An 18,018-nucleotide genomic window follows, 5' to 3' on the forward strand; every position below is an offset into this window, starting at 1 on the left:
GACAAGAGTTCCATACTAACCGAAAATGTGTTTTGTTTTTAATGAAAAATAGTTTTTGATCTAGAATTGACTGATACAAACTGATAAATATCGGTATCTTGTACTTGTGGCGACCGATACCATCATTTATACCATGAACTAAATCCATGCGGCCGGAGGGCAAGGTAATATAAAATGATATCGATGTCGTATCGATATTGGTACGGGTAGGCTGTATCAGGCCGTTTCGAGATCAAAAAACTACTTTCGTTTTAAAAAAAATCCACTTTTTGGTGATATTTGTATGATACCAGTATCAGTATCGGTCTCCGGCAAAACCGACATACATAGAACTCTGGGTTTTTTTTTTGGTTGGGGGAGGGGGGAATCACCGGAAAATAGAAAAGGATGATGGTCAGCCTTGGTCCTTCAAATCAGTAAAGAAAAAAAAGAAGACAAAACTCAATGAAGAAAATCAGAAATTATTATATAAACTATAAACTAAAATAAATAAATAAAAACCATCAGGTATCAAAACACATTGCATGAAAAAAAAAAAAAAAAAAAAAAAGAGTTGTGGATTGCTGAAAGTTCAGAAATAGCAACCACTGGAGAAGGTGTTGGTATTGTTTCCTATTATTTTCAAATACCTTTCAGAAACTAGATAAAGAAAGCTGTTTAGTGTAATGGGGGAGGAGAAGCTGGACGGAAGCTAACGATCGATGATTACTCTGGGCATATTTCAACAAACACAGGCAATCTCTTCTTCCTCCGCGAACGGCCATACAGAACACTATTGATGTAAGCGTTGATTTTTTCTTTGGATTCGGATTCATCGGTGGAAGATGAAGAAGGGAGTTGAATCTTGATGCCATCGTCCAACGGTGACCAATCACCACAGGTACCGGTGCCGCCTTTCTCTTGTTTGGGTTTCCAATCTGCCACAACACCACCACCGGTGCCGCCTTTCTCCTGTTTGGGTTTCCAACCTGCCACAACACCACCACCGGTGCCGCCTTTCTCCTGTTTGGGTTTCATCGTTGATTTCATCTCCGGTGGTGTTACTGTTGGCTGTTGTGGTGGTGCAGCCATTGCCGTTACATTGTGAGGGAAACGGCTCTTCGTCCCAGATGTGGTTGTGGTTGTCCCTCCGGCAGTGCTCAAAGATTTGGACATCTGCCCCTGATTGTACAACACCCGTTAATGGAGGAAAAAAAAAACAAATATCAGAGAAGAAGAAAATTCCAACAGTGCTTACATCGTTTTTGCTGTTCTTGGTTTTGGTACGGGGGCGAGGACGGAGTTCTCCTTGTCCATGAGCAAACTGCAAGGAAAAAACTTCATCGATCGTCGTTAAGAAGGAGAAAGATTCAGGAACCTGCTTCGCTACATTAATTTCTTATAGCTGCCAGCCCTCTACTGTTCTAAGAATTAAGGAGACAGAAAGAGCGAAAACAACTAAGTGTACCTTAAAGGATTCAGTCTCTTCTTCTTCTTCCATGGCTTCAAATAAAATCAAATCTTAAGTCAATCAGTTCTAAGTTCTAATTTATAAGTTCTAAGATACCTTAAAGGGACAAAAATTGGCTGCTGCTCCGGTTGCAGCTCTGTTCCTGCTGCCCCAATTGTAGGTGCTGATTTGGAATCCAGAAGGGTATTTTTGAAAATACAAAAACCTAAGAGAGTATTTGTGAACCCAAAGGGGAAAGGTAAAGAACCTGGATCCTGTGCATCCAGGCAGCCAGGCTGCATGTGCAGCACTAGACTCAAGGCGGCGTGCTTTGACCGCCTTACCCCTGCCCAAGCGCCTTGCCCGAGTAAGGGTAAGGCGGTCAAAATGCGCCACCTTGAGCCTGACACTACACATGCAGCCTGGCTGCCCAGATGCACAGGATCTTTTTCCAAAAGTAAATCCCTCGAAACAGCTGAGTGGGTCCAAATATTCAAATCCAACAACCTCGAGAATACCGTGGGGATTTGATGGATGTACAAAGACATATTAGTCCATTATAGGCAGAGAAGGTGTTTTTGATGAGGCAAAAAGTTGGGTAACATAACAGGGGAAAAATAATTCTGAGTTGATAGTGTAGAGTATGTACTCTCACTTGCCTTTTTAAATTTTTTTTCTCTCTTTTTTTTTTTTTGGTAAACATTCATTTTCTCTCTTAAGGAATAAAATATTGAACTATGAGAGGTCATAACTCACACTCTCAATCTTTCAGCAATAACCATAAGACAAAGAGTATGCAAAAATAAAAAAAGAAAAGGACCGAGTTTTCTTTCAACCACAATCAAGGGAGAATCCCTTGAGGCCTTTGAATTCGATGGTCTTCATAGGGTATTGCGCAATAATGGAGGTAATTTCGACTCTTTGTAAATTAGGACACTTATTTATGGTACGGTTACGATGAAGGAAAACTTTCCTCAAAAGAAAAAGTCATGGAAGGCGCTTTTTGGTGAGGCAGAGAGTTGAGTAATATAACTGACGAAAAAAAGGTAGAGAAGGCGTTTTTGGTGAGGCAGAGAGTTGGGTAATGTAACGGTCGAGAAAAAGGCAGAGAATGCGTTTTATTGAGGCATAGAGTTGGATAATGTAACAATCGAAAAAATAATTCTAAGTTGGCAATGTACAGTATGCCCCCTCACATGCCTTTTTAAATTCTTTTTCGCTCTCTTAAAAAATAAAATACCAAGCTGTGAGAGGGCATAGCCCACACTTTCAAACCATAAGCAATAATCAAAAAGATAAAGAGTATTCAAAAATGAAAGGAAAAAAAAATCAAGTTTTCCTTCAGCCATGATCAAGGGAGAATCTATAGAAACCTTCAGATGGTGTCCATAGGATATCGAGCAACAATTGGGGATTACTGCAACCATTCGTAAATAGCAAAGAGACATTTATGATACATATTGATTGTACGGTTACGCCGAAGGAAAACTTTTCTAAAAAAAGAGGGATGGAGAGGACATTTGTATGTGATGGACAGAGAGTTGAGAAATATATCAGTCAAAAAAGTAATAATGAGCTGATAGTGTAAGGTACATGCACTCACTGACTCACATGCCTTTTTAATTCTTTTTTTCTCTATTAAAAAATTAAGTACTGAGCTATGAGAAGGCATAGTCCATAGTATCCACACTGCCAATTCTAAGATCATTTGCCAAGTTTTCTTTACAACTATGAAATGGAATTAGGGAAACTACAGGATGTCAATTTTTTAATTATTTAACAGCCTTAATTGCAAATATACTACAACTAAGAAAAAGATTGTCGTCCAAATGGGAAAATAGCAAAATGACCACATATGATCATACTATGTGGGAGTGTTTGGATTGTGTTTTCAGACGACAGAAATAGAAAAAATTTAACCCAAAACTCGTTTGAATGTGTCCTATGAAGCAAAAGTGTTGCCAAATGTTGCTCAATTATAAACGCATTGTTAATTTATGTTTCTTTATTTTTCCATATAATAAATGCATTATAAATCTATGCTTTTATATTTTGCCATAGAGAGATGATTCCTCTAAATTTTGCCATATATTTTTTCCTTTGCCATATTACAATTTCTTTCTTAGAATAAGAAGGCAAACGTTTTCCTTCACCTAAGAAAAGGAAGAATTCATTCTCTAACAGTCAACTGACCTAATGATTAGATCTTTAGGTCATCATTAAACGTATGAAGTCTAAACTAACTCCCTCATGGCAATCTAATAGTACCTATGCCATGGTTCACCATAAGTGAAAGGAAACTTGGTCTTTAACAAAAAAAAAAAAAAAAAAAAAAAAGCAGAATCTTGTTGTAAATATGGTTGGCTACAACAAGATGGTAATCACACATTTTTGTCCCTTGCCTTATTCTTAAAAGTTATTCTAATCACAAATGAAAAAGGATTTTCAAAATAAGTTGAATGTGAATTACCATTAAGTCATTTTCAAAAGTTACCAATGTCCATATGAATTAACAAGATTACCCATGCATTAAACACCTTTTGAAAATTTTTCAAACTCGATATTAAACTAAGGATTAAAAGCATTGTGTTTCTTTACATTCATTAAACAAGGTTTTTTTTTTTTTTTTGTACGGTGAAGATTTGCTTATGAGAAACATGTGCACAGTCAGTGACTTCAGATAAACAAAGATCATCAAGCCACGGAGTGGTAATCGGCCAATCTGTCATACACATGATAGACATGGCCTTCCTTGCCAGGGCATCTGCAATTACATTCATAGTCCTTGGAACAAGTTGAAGTTCAATTCCTCTACACATGCATTCATGATTCACCAACACTCACGGGTCAAGTGCCAACACCTATGCCTTTTCCTTCCATAAATACCCTTCTTCACCCTTTAAATGACAACGGATAGGACCGGTGTTGGCACCTAGCCAGCAAATGCAAGCGGCAAAAAGAACTTAACGATTTGGGCTATCTTCACATTGCACGTAAGGACCATGCTTGACCCTTGGCCTGCCCACTACCCTTTAGAGTACACAAGGGGCATTTGTGGAAATAAAAAAATAAGAGAAAGGGACGAGCGCTGCTCGTATGTGCAGTGTGCTTGTACGGCCTGTAATATACTTTTAAGAGAAAAACTTAACGGTGGCAGGCTTTCCTACATAATATGAGACTTCATGATGAGCACTCACCTGACACCTGGAGCCATAGGGGCAACTCCTCGACTCTCCCCAATTCCTGCAAATCGTCATCTTATAGAGGTTGTTTTCAGAAGAGTTGACTTGAACCCGACCTTGAACGATGTCCTCCCTGTACTAATCCAAAATCAATCTTGTTCATCAACAACACGTCTTCTTCAACTCTCACCGATGTATTGAACCTAGGCGGGGTAGGCATATTGAACACAAGCGACGACCTCGATGGTGGGGTCCCACGTTGCCTATCATCGAGACAGGAAGAGGAGATCACGAAAATCAAGAAGTATCCATAAATCAATAGAATCTTTATTAAATCCTTCAAAATTGGAATAAGCTCTATAAATCAATGAGAAACAAAGGAATCAAATCATTTATTTCCGATAATCCATCAAATTCATTACTTTTCGAGGATGGAAAACTATACCTCAAAATCCTGGTACCATCTTCTCTGGAGGTGATTATGCTTGGATCTAAAATAAGAATTCGAATAAATGTCCTATCGAAGCCTAGCAAGTCGTGATCGTTTCATTCTCTATTTCAGTTAATTTGCCGCAGAGTAACAAAGGTTTGTATCCTTCCACTCCACTCTTCTCTCCTCTTCATTTCAATGAAAAACCAGAAAGGTGAATAGAAAGACTCCCTTTGACGGCTCTTTAGTAGGTTCCTGCGAGGCATGCAAGACGAAGTACAAAAGTAGAGGGTCGGGGAAAAAATCGGGTTCGCTGGACCGAACTGGTACGGGTTTGAGGACCAACTCTACTGGGAAGGATGCTGATCAGTCGTTTGTTGGTAATAGATTCGCTCCATTACAGAATGTGGAGCCTATTGTGACTAGTGATGATGGTGTTGAGGGTTCTGCAATACTTCGTGTACATGAGCGCAGTCCGGATCGAGGCAACTATGCGCATTGCTCCACTTCTCCAACCTCGCATTGATGAATGTTGGGGAGTGGAATACTCGGGGTTTAAATGATCCCGGTAAGCGCAGGGCGGTGTTTGATTGGGCTATGAAGAATCAGCTTGTGGTCTTTGGTTTGATGGAAACACGTGTTAAGCCAAGGATGATCCGTGGCTTGCGTGACAATTTTCGCATTTATAGTTTTATTCCTCATGATAAGGGGATCAATGGCTGTGCTGACTATTTGGCTGTTTTGGTGTATCTATCTCAAGATGTTGTTTTTAGATTACATTGTCTTCCAGAAGCTCTTTCCACTATAATTAGGAATGATGCTAATGGAATGACATACTACAGGTTGTAAGTTTAAATTACTTTCTACTAATATAAGCTCCTTTTAACCCAAAAAAAAAAGAAGTACAAAAGTAGATATGTGGACCCCGCACACTGATACAGTGTAGACGACTGCTTGTCTTCTACATCAACACATGGGAAGATCTAGACCGTCCAATCGGTTTAAAGTAAGAGTGGACGAGTCTCCAAATCAGATATGGCAAAAGATGGGAGCTTAACCCGTCAGACGCATTGAAGATTTTAACTGAAAGACTAAAGACGGACAGTTACCATTGTTTTATGGGGGTGTTACGTAGGAAGAGACTTCTCTACTTCCAAAGCGGGTTGTACTTCCGTGCGCCCCACATTGCCCCACATACAAGGCATGCAAAAAGTACCGCCTTGCCCCTGCTCGAGCAGGGAGCTTGGACAGGGGCAAGGCGGTACTTTTTGCACGCCTTGTATGTCGGGCAATGTGGGGCGCACGGAAGTACAGCCTGCTTTGGAAGTAGAGGAGTCCAACTTAACCAAGATTACAATGATGCCATCATCTGCTAAAATGAAAAGACGAGACAACCGCGAGTTCTTTTTCCCATTATATATGCATACGTACATTGGAGATCGATTAGGACAATTTGGGCCCACCCCGACCCAACCAGAGTGAGTCAGGGCTAGGTAGGCTAGGCTGAGCCCAACAAGGTTGGGCCTTGGCTAAAATATCCCTGCTCGTCTTCGGGATGGTCTCTAGTCTTAAGCTGAGTTAAGGGAACCTAGGATTGAGTTGGGGTATTAAATGAAACCAACTTAGCTCGGCCTGCTTGCACCCCTAGTAGAGAGTGCATGGACGTTTGACAGACACAAGGATGCATGTGCATATGTGACAAGATATTTTGATTTTAAAATTGAAACTTGTTTAATCTAGATTTTCTCCTAGACATCCAATAGTCAAAATTATCACATCACCCATGGCTAAAATAGATACGCTACCTGGATAACCTTTCCATACTATCCCGCCTAAAAAAATTTCCCTTGAAGAAAAAGATCAAGGATTTAAAAACCGAGATGGTGCGTAGATCTCTCAGCTCCAATATCCATCTGATCCTAGAACCAAGCCTGGATCAAACTATCTAGCCAACTATCCAGTGAAACTTTGTATGGGATTTTAGAACACTAGGATTGTATGAAAATATGTAGCCCCTTGTGTTTGTTCTGAAATCCAACACAAAGTGAGAGAAGCGGGCTACATATTTTTGTATTTTTTTCAATATTCACATATTCTTTTTTTTTTGGTAGAAAAAAAGGCTATTCATTCATGCGCGCCCAACGCCAAACAAAAGAAATCCAAATACATAAGGTAGATAGTGGACATGATAAACACAAGGAATGGATATACAATATCCAAAACCAAGGAATGGAAATTGACCCGATCTCACATGCCATTGATTGGGTCATCCAAGCTACGGGTCGATTCACAAACACTTCCCTAGAGATCAAGCTGTAAACACAGCTAAGATTCGGCACATGCACTTATGTGCCAAGAAAGGGATCCTCATACATACCGAAAAGAACAAATCTACACTGCCCACGCGCGCCGACATACAACCACAGCCTACTTTCAAACAGACATGCCGGATAGGCAAAGGTCTGATGGATCGGCGAGTGGAACTTCGATTGATGGTGAGAAGACCACCAAAATGGCTGCCACAGTCTACTTTCGAACAGATCTGCCAAGATCTGCTGTATCGGTGAGTGGAGCAACGTCCAACGACAGAAGGTGGTTGGTGAAGATTGAACGGTTGTTGAGTCATCCGAGCCGATGGTAGCCACGGTGCCATCTGCACCAGAATCGGCTTCACCTGCAAACCCACACACACACAAAATAAAAAGAAAAAAGAAAGACCTCCAAGGTGGTTATCGACAATGGGAATACAAAGCCAGACACTAAAGACAGAGTGGATGCGGTGATGCAGGGTAAACATGCTGAAAAAGCAAGGCTTGAGATCTGCGTCAGTGGCGGTAGAACTCCCAACATCGTCGGCTCCAACCCCCTCTTCTGTATGATCGGACAAACAGAAGCACAGATCTAAACATATCATTGGGCCGATAAACTAAAATGAGATGAGTGATGAGAAGGAAAAGAAAGGGAAAGGGAAAGGAACGGGAATGGCAAGTGAAAGAAAGGAAAGTCAAAGGGGAGTACGAAAAAACCAGATCTGGTTCAGGTCTGAGAAGGAGAGTAAAAGCGTGATGTCGTTGACGGATACGGCGGAGATCTATAAAATAGATCTGAAACAGATCTGAGAAGGAGGAAAGATAGGTAAAGGGGAATACGAAAAACCCAGATCTGGTTCAGAACTAAGAAGAAGGAGAGTAAAAGCGTGATGTCGTTGACGGATCTGGCGGAGATCTGAACTGAGGCGGTGAGAGAATGTAAAGAAGGGGAAGGAAAAAAAGAAGAAGAGGACACGCCACTGGGGCGGAAGGAATCACGCCACTGTGGCGGAGACAAAACAAGCCACAGGGGCGGAAGGGCTACATTTTGAGCCGATCATTCAAACGTTGGTGACCGCTGCAACTCTACAGTGAAGCTTCTGTTGTATAACTAATATATTCACATATTCAGTAGCGCCCTTCACAGCAAGGGGGCTACATATTTTCGTATTTTTAAATACAAAAAATATTTGAAGTACCATACAAATACAAAAATATCCAATACTTTGAAATACAAAAGAACGGAAAAAGAGGTACATGGCTGTGAAATATTTGTTATCGGTGTCTACTTCCCTCTCACCATCTTTCTGCCCTCTCCCCTATTTAAATATATGTTTCATACCATGGTATTAGATTTGGATTTAAGATACCAATATATTTGGGCAACATATAGATTCAAGTACCGTTGAATAGACTAAATGAAATCCATCGAATATTCACTCCCTATCCGAAATAGTGGACTCAATAGACAGCTAGGCGTAAGCAAGGTTTGGAACCCTATCACTTAAAGGCGGATAGCATGGAGACGTGATCCAACTAATGAAACCTTTGTACTTAGGTTCAATTTGCTATGGTGAGATTGGGATTACCAACCATTATTCAGGAAGGAGGGAATGAAGCTGCGATTACCACTTCTGTTAGGGTTGCCATTGCTATGGCAAGGGAATGGAGCTGCGACTACCAACCTCTCTCTTTATCAAGAAACATAGTTTCATGGGTTGAATGAAAATCTCGAATTAGATTTTATCTAAAAAATTCCCAAATTAGATTTACGTATAAGATATCGAAAAAAAGTGGGCAACATATAAGTCCCTCTCTTTATCAAGAAACATAGTTTTATGGGTTAAATGAAAATCTAGAATCAGATTTCATATAATAAAAACCCGAATCCACATCACCGTGGAAAAGGAATTCTTTTTTTTCTGCGGCTAAATGAAAACATAGTTCATTGTGAAAAAGAAAGTTGAAAACATAGTTCATTGTGAAAAAGAAAGCATCCCGCCAATGCTGATTTTACTTTTTGATTGGAATCTTGTGTCATGATTAACTCCCACCCCATATTTTTTATAGGATTAAAAATACTTTTCTTGATGCTAATCATCATGGTTCTAAGTATCGGTATCGGATAATACGTACTGGTTTTGTTAGTCACAATTCCGATACCATGCCGATACTGTATCGGTAGCACAGTACGGACAAGAGGTAAAATGGTCAGAAAACTCATTTTTTAAGAAAATTCAGGGGTAATTTTATCCGATCCAAGACAATGTCGTATCGGTATCATATCAGTTTTGCAGGTTGCTGATACCCGTTCCGATACTTTGTACTAAAACCATGTAATCATAATGTTAGATGTCCTCACCATGAGTGGAGAGAAATTGATCTTATAATTTAGAAAAAGTTCTCAGTGGAGGAGTGTACCAGCCATGCCCAGACACAGTGTGGGATGACCTCCTGTGAAAGGTCAAAATCCTAACCCCCAAAATGTTTTTACGCCCCCTCCCATGCATTGGCCCAAGAAAGGATACAAAACTTCTGAATACGGTAAGCCGATTTACACCCGGATGAGTCAGAATTGATCAAGAATCAACTAGGCTCTACCATAATCCTAAAAATGGCTTATGGATCACCCGAAATTGGGATCGAACTACCTCGTCTGAGCTGATTCGGCCAATCCGATTCCAATTATTGAAAATGTGATAAAGATAAACATGTTTCCATAATTTGTTTTTTGATTGAAGAGTCACAATCTAAATCTCAAGCGATTCTGCATGAGTTATGCGCCAAAGCAACGACGTATGCCATGTGATATAAACAAACCACGCAAATATCTAATCCGATGTCGGGCCACACTATAAATATCTTTTCAGACAAAAGTTCCATACCTACCAATCGGATTTTTTCTTTCTTTTATGAAAAAATAAAACGTTAACTGGTGTTGTGTGTGGGCATGTATATCTGCCCAGATACTGCGTAGCACAAAAAGACCACCTCATCTTTAGACCTTTCTATCTTTTCACAGGTAGACGATCACACACGGTACGGGTTGGCTTCTTTTTCCCAAATGAAGAGGGAAAATAGTGTTTTGATCTAGAATTGACTGATACAAACCGATAAATATCAGTATCATGTACGTCACGACCGATACCATCAGTTATACCATGAATTAAATCCATGACGGAGGACAAGGTTATATAAAATGGTAACGATGTCGTATCGATATTGGTACACATAGGCTGTATCAGACCGATTCGAGATCAAGAAGCTACTTTTCCTTTTCCTTTTAAAAAAATCCACTTTTTGGTGATATTTGCATGATACCAGTATCAGTATCGGTCTCCGGCAAAACCGATATACATAGAATCCAGGGGAATCACCGGAAAATAAAGAAGGACAAAACAATGAAGAAAATCAGAAATTGTTCAAAGATTCTTTAATGGAGTTTGCCAAACTATTATTATTCTTTATTTGCTTAAAACTACTTTTCAATGATTACTCTGGGCATATTTCAACAAACACAGGCAATCTTTTCTTCCGGGAAGGGCCATACAGAACACCATTGATGTAAGCGTCGATATTTTCTTTGGATTCAGATTCACCGGCGGAAGACGAAGAAGAAGGGAGTTGAATATTGATGCCATCATCCAACGGTGACCAATCTGCCACAACACCACCACCACCACCACCGGTGCCTTTCTCCTGTTTGGGTTTGATCTTCGATTTCATCTCCGAGGGCGGTGTTACTGTTGGCGGTTGTGGTGGTGCCGCCATTGCCGTTGCTTGGGCAGGGAAACGGTTCTTCGTGCCAGATGTAGTTGTCCCTACAGCAGTGTTCAAAGATTTGGACACCTGCCCCTGATGGGACACCACCATCACCCGTTAATGGAGAAAAACGAAAATAAGAAGAAATTTTAAAGAGAAAGAAAGAAACCCTGCTTACATCGTTTTTGCTGTTCTTGGTTTTGGTACGGGGGCGAGGATGGAGTTCCCCTTGTCCATGACCATACTGCAAGGAAAAAATTCATGGATCGTCGTTAAGAAGGAGATCAAAGACTACATTACAGTATCAAGATTTCAGAAACCTTTCTAAGAATTAAGGAGATCGACAGAAAGAGTAAAAACTCAGAGTATACCTTAAAGGATTCGGTGTCTTCTGCCATGGCTAGCTAGCTTCAAATAAAATCAAATCTAACAGTATCAACTATATATCAGTTCCAAGTTCTAATTTATAAGTCCGTTTTAAGATACCTTAAAGCTGCTGCTGACGACTTCCAATTTAAGTCAAAACAGCTGAGTGGAATACGTTGTGGCACCCTTAGGTCCAAATATTCGAATCTAACAACCTCGAGAATAATACCGTGGGGATTTAATGGATGTATAAAGACATATTAGTCCATTATAAGTAAGGCTGTAAATGGATCGGATTCTGCTCGGATAGTGCTATATCCATATCAGCATCCGATTAGCTATCGGACGGATTCAGATAGTGCTAAACGGATACAGATCGGATATTTTATCCGTTTACATGTAAATATAGCTTTTCGGATAGCTATAGCCTATCCGTATCCGAATCCGTTTAACTTTCGGATGGATTCGGATAATACTAAACGGATACGGATACAAATACGGAAACGAATTTCGACTATTCATTTACACCCCTAATTATTAGTAATCTTTAAGACTCTAACCGTACTCGGTTTCTATTAACCCATGGTGATGATAGAATCTCCTCGTCATGGAGATCTCATCCTTTGATCTCCATAGAGTATCGTGCCATAGTGGGATAATTTCGACCATTAATAAATAGGATGCAAGTATTTATGATGAAGGAAAATTTTCCTCAAAAGAAAAAGGCAGAGATGGCGTTTTTGGTGGGACATAGAATTGAGTAATATAACAATTGGAAAAATAATTTTGAATTGGCAGTGTAGAGTATGTACTCTTACTAGCCACTCTCAATCCTTAATCAATAATCAAAAGATAATGAGTATGCAAAAAAATAAAAGGACCAAGTTTTCTTTCTGCCACAATCAAAGGAGAATCCCTTGAGGGGTTTGGATGGTGTCTATAAGGTATTGCATAACAATGGGAGTAATTTCGACCATTCATAAATAGGGGCATATATTTATGGCTAATAATGGTTGTACGATTATGATGAAGGAACACATACTTTCCCCAAAAGAAAAAGGTAGTGAAGGAGTTTTTTAGTCAGGCAGAGAGTTGAGTAATGTAACGATCTAGAAAAAGGCAGAGAAGTCGTTTTTGGTGAGGTAGAGAGTTGGGTAATGTAACGGTTAGAAAAGTAATTCTGAGTTGGCAGTGTAGAGTACATACTCTCACATGCCTTTTAAATTCTTTTTCTCTCTTTCTTAAAAAAAATAAAATACCAAGCTATGAGAGGCCATAGCCCACTCTCAAACCATAAGCAATAATGAAAAGATAAAGAGTATTCAAAAATGAAAGAAAAAAAACCAAGTTTTCCTTCAGTCACGGTCAAGGGAGAATCCCTTGAGTCCTTTGGGTGGTGTTCATAAGGTATTATTGCACAACACTGGGGGTAATTTTGACCATTCATAAATATGGGGAGACATTTATGACAAATAATGGTTGTACGATTACGTTGAAGAAAAACTTATCCCAAAAAAAAAGGACGGAGAGTTCATTTGTACATGATGGACAGAGAGTTGGGAGATATAACAGTCAGAAAAGTAATAATGAGCTGGTAGTGTAAGGTACATGCACTCATTGACTCACATGCTTTTTTTAATTCTTTTTTTCTCTCTTAAAAAAATAAATATTGAGTATGAGAAGGCATAGTCCATACTGCCAACTCTAAGGTCATTAGCCAAGTTTTCTTTACAACTATGAAATGGAATTAGGGTGTGTTCAAAAAAAATGGAATTAGGGAAACTACAGGATGCCAAATTTTCAATTAGTTAACATCCTTAATTGCAAATATACTACAACTAAGAAAAAGATTGTTTTCCAAATGGGAAAATAGCAACAATGACCACATACGATGATACTATGTGGGAGTGTTTGTATTGTGTTTTCAGTCGGAAAAAAAAATAAATTTAAAGGGATAATGTTTTCTATGCCACAGCGTAGGCTGCGCCTAGGCACATGGGCAGCTGGTGTAGGGGGTAGGATGGTCATTGCACCCACCCACGCTGCGGCATAGAGAACAGCGCCCCCAAAAAAAAATCACCCAAAACACGTTTAGATGTGTTGTTTTTCTTTTGTCCTCCCATGAAGTGAAAAAATGCATTTTACACTTCATAAACACTTGATATTCCTAGACTCCAAAGATTTCTCATAACTTCTTGAGGTCTTCTAACAAAAAAAAAACTTCTTGAGGTCTTAAAAGGGAAATATTCCTATGAAACAAAAGTGTTGCCAAATGTTGCTCAAATCCATTGTTAATTTATGTTTCTTTATTTTTTCATATAATAAATGCATTTTAATTCTATGCTTTTATATTTTGCCATAGAGAGAGGATTCTTCTATATTTTGCCATATATTTTTTCCTTTGTCATATTACACTTTCTTTCTTATACTCTTTCTTAGAATAAGAGGCAAAAGTTTTCCTTCACCAAAGAATAGGAAGAATTCCTTCTCTAATGGTCAACTAGCTTAATGATTAGATTTTTAGGTCAACATTAAACTCACACTTCTATCGAGGAAGTCGAAACTAACTCCCTCATGGCAATCTAATAGTATCCATGCCTTGGTTCACCATAGGTGAAAGGAAACTCGAATCTTAAAAAAAAACAAAATCTTGTTGTAAACATGGTTGGCTACAATAAGATGGTAACCATACATTTTTGCCCTTGTCTTATTCTTAAAAGTTATTTTAATCACGAATGAAAAAAGGTTTCCAAAATAAGTTGAATGTGAATTATCAGTATGTCATTTTCAAAAGTTATCATTGTCCATATGAATTAACAAGATTACTCATGCATTAAATACCTTTTGAAAAGTTTCAAACTCGATATTAAACTAAGGACTAAAGCACTGTGCTTCTTTACATTCATTAAACAAGTTGGAGTTCAATTCCTCTGCACATGCATTCACCAACATTCACAGGTCAAGTGCCAACAACTGTCCCTTTTCCTTCGATAAATACCCTTCTTCACCCTTTAAATGACAACAGACAGGACCGGTGTTGGCTCCTCCAGCAAATGCAAGCGGCGGAAAGAACTTAACGAGTTGTGCTATCTTCACATTGCACGTAAGGACCGTGCTCGACCCTTGTCCTGCCCACTACCCTTTAGAGTACACAAGGGGCATTTGTGGAAGAAAAATTTTTGGAGAAAGTGACAAGCGTTGCTCATATGTACAGTGTGCATGTATTGCCTGTAATATTCTTTTATGAGAAAACTTAACGGTGGCAGGCTTTCCTATATAATATGAGACCTCAGGACGAGCACTCACCTGACACCTGGGGCCATAGGGGCAACTCTTCGACTCTCCCCAATTCTAGCAAATTGTCGTCTTATAGAGGCTGTTTTTAGAAGAGTTTCGGGGATTTGAACCCGACCTTGAACGCCGTCCTCCCTGTACTGATCCAAAATCAATCACGTCCATTTCCAATACATCTTCTGTAGCTCTCACCGGCGTATTGAACCCAGGCAAAGTAGGCGTATTGAACATAGGCGACGACCTTGATGGTGGAGTCCCCATGTTGCCTAGCATCGATATAGGAAGAGGAGATCACAAAAATCAAGAAGTATCCATAAATCAATAGAATCTTTATTACATCTTTTAGAATTGGATTTAAGCTCTACAAATCAATGAGAAATGAAGGAATCAAATCATTTCTTTCTGATAATCCGTCGAATTCATTATTTTTGAGGATGAAAAACTATACCTCAAAATCCCATTACCGTCTTCTCTGAAGGTGATTATGCTTGGATCTTAAATAAGAATTTCGATTAAGTATTCTATCGAAGACTAGCAAATCGCGATCGGCTCATTCTCTGTTTTAGTTAATTTGCCTCAGGGTAACAAAGATTCTTATCCTTCCAGTCCACTCTGCTCTCCTCTTCGTTTCAATGAAAAACCAAAAAGGTGAAGAGAAAGACTCCTTTTTTTTTTTTTTTTGGTAAAAGGAAGTCTATTGTATTAAGTGCGAAGGGCACATGTTTGAGGGATTACAAATCTCCTGCAACCACGGAGTGGAACACGGCCATACTGTCGAATGCACCATTGACAGGGCCTTCCTAGCTAGAGAATCGGCAACCTCATTTGCCTCTCTAGGGATGAAAGTGAATTTACAATCAGAAAAATAAGCTGCAATATGTAGGATGTCTTGGAGCACCGATTGAAGCTGTAGGGGAGCCGACATAGTTGAAGCATTAAGGTAATTGATCACCTGTTGATTATCTGACTCCACCTTAATGAACTCCAACCCTTCCGAAATTGCCTCCAGCAGGCCAAGCCGTATTGCAAGCGCTTCTCCAATAATCATACTATCAAATTTACTTGGATCTAATTTTGCGAAGATCAACTCTCCCCGATAGTTCTTGATGACGACTCCAAGACCACCTCGCTTATGATCTGGAGACCACAAAGCATCCGTGCAAATCGAATGGAAAGGTTGGGTAGGCGTTGTCCAAACCACCTCACTTTGTTGTACAGGTGGTGTCAACCCCTCTTGAAGTACCACTGACTCCTTTAAACAACCCAAGTAGCCACAGTGAGCCTTAATCCCTGCTTGAATTACTTCCTCAAGGGACATCTTCCTCTGACCCCTCACATAGGCATTTCGCGCCAGCCACAACAACCAGGCTAAGAAGGAACAAAGGCCACTTAGCTCTCTAAATTGCTTTTTCCCCACCTTCCTCCACTCCAACCAACCTTCAATCCAATTCTGAAGCGAGAACTCCTCCTTATCTGGTACTCGAAATAGTAAGGGGCTACCAAACCAGACTACTTTAGCAAAGGGGCAGTGGAGGATGGTATGATCTGGGCTTTCCACACTTACGCCGCATCGCATACACTGGGGATCGATATTAACATGTCTGATCATAAATCCCTCCCCGGTAGCCAGACCTGCTGCGCACGCTCTCCATAAGAAAGTCCTTATCTTCGGCATAGTTTGACATCCCCATATTGTCTTCCAAACAGCAGAAGGTGTAGCACCCCATCTGCTAATCCGCGAAGGCCTTGGCTTGAAATGGTTGTGCTCAGGTTTTGGCTTGCATTGTAGGAAATATGCTGACTTCACAGAATACCTCCCGTCCTTCGAAGCTCCCCACACACGCCTATCCTCTCGAGGAAACAGAGGGACTTGAATCTTGAGAATGGCATCTTCAACCTCCTTAGTAAATAGCTGGTGCAGTAGTATACGATTCCAAGATTGGTTGTCGTGGTCTATAAGATCCGAGACCTTGTTTACTGCACAATTACGGGGTTTTTCCTGAGGAATTATAAATCCTGGGAGTGAAGGAACCCACTGGTCAGTCCAGACATTGATCTTGTCTCCTTTCCCCACTTGCCAGAGAAGTCCTTGCTTCACAATATTCCTTCCCTCCAATATACTCCTCCAACCCCACGAAGGGTTACTGCCAAGTTTTGCTTCCATAAAATCGCAGTGAGGGTAGTACAAGGCTTTCATAAACAGGGCCCAAGGAGTAGAGGGTTCATTAAGGAGCTTCCATGCTGATTTTGAGAGCAGAGCATAATTGTGAAGTGCCGGATCTCGGAGCCCCAATCCTCCAACTTCCTTTGGTTGACTCAATTTATCCCATGACAGCTAGTGTATCTTGTTGCCCTCTTCTGAATCTCCCCAGTAGAAACCCACTGCTTCCTTGTGGGTATTTTCATGGTGTTTCATAGGGAGCTTAAAGTGTGAAGCCACATAATTTGTAGTGGGAAGAGCTACAGCCTTGAGCAACACCTCACGCCCCGCATGCGAAAGGAAATTTTTAGTCCAGCCGAACACCCTTTTACTTCTTCTATCACTGATATCATGGAACAGAGCCATCTTATTTGCTCCAATTTCTACCGGCAAGCCAAGATACTTCGCTAGCCCGTCACCATACCTGATTTTTAGAATTCTACTAAACCACCTTTTGATTCGAGAAGGGGTATTTGGACTAAAACACATGCTCGATTTTGCAAGATTTAGGGCCTGCCCACTTGCTTTACGGAAAACATCTAATTTGGCTTCGAGGTTGTAGATTTCCTGCAAGTATTCCCCACCAATGAACTGAAAGCTTGCATAGAGAGCACGAACAAAGCTGGAGACATTAGGTCTCCTTGCCTAATTCCCCTGCTTGGATGCACTTTCCCTCTCTCAGCCCCATTAACTAGAATGGAGTATTGGACTGAAGTAACACACTCCCTAATCAAGGGCACACCAACAGTATAGAATCCCATCTTCAACAGTAGCTGCTCCAGGAAAGCCCAGTTGATTCGATCATACGCACGTTGCATATCAAGCTTTAAGGCCACAAGAAATTTCTTCCCCTTCTTCTTCCTCTTTATATAGTGGAAGGCCTCATGAGCAGTGAATATATTTTTTGATATGGCACGGCCTGGAATAAATGCCGATTGCTGGGGAGATATGATGTCTGCTAAGATAGGCTTAAGCCTTGTTGCCAAGATTTTTGTAATCACCTTGCTTGCAACCTCACATAAGCTGATGGGCCGGTATTGCTCAAT

At 40.2% G+C, this 18,018-nt stretch overlaps 1 protein-coding gene across 1 annotated transcript; it reads right to left on the bottom strand.

The window, feature by feature from the left end:
- Positions 1-14,923: 14,923 nt before the first annotated feature.
- LOC122644075 lies at positions 14,924-16,936 on the bottom strand. The gene is made up of 2 exons (XM_043837683.1): positions 15,557-16,936; positions 14,924-15,133 (listed from the first exon to the last, which is right to left on the bottom strand). Exons 1-2 carry the CDS (start codon positions 16,934-16,936, stop codon positions 14,924-14,926), a joined length of 1,590 nt encoding a protein of 529 aa, XP_043693618.1.
- Positions 16,937-18,018: the final 1,082 nt, after the last annotated feature.

Source organism: Telopea speciosissima, chromosome 1 (assembly GCF_018873765.1).
Source record: "Telopea speciosissima isolate NSW1024214 ecotype Mountain lineage chromosome 1, Tspe_v1, whole genome shotgun sequence".
In the NCBI taxonomy this organism is placed as follows: domain Eukaryota; kingdom Viridiplantae; phylum Streptophyta; class Magnoliopsida; order Proteales; family Proteaceae; genus Telopea; species Telopea speciosissima.

Excerpts from the sequence above, each read along its gene's own strand:
- LOC122644075 (XM_043837683.1), bottom strand. The coding sequence starts at position 16,936 with ATGGAAGCAAAACTTGGCAGTAACCCTTCGTGGGGTTGGAGGAGTATA. Across the intron at positions 15,134-15,556 it reads CTAGGAAGGCCCTGTCAATG|AGCTTAAATCCAATTCTAAA; the intron begins GTGCATTCGACA and ends ATTGATTTGTAG.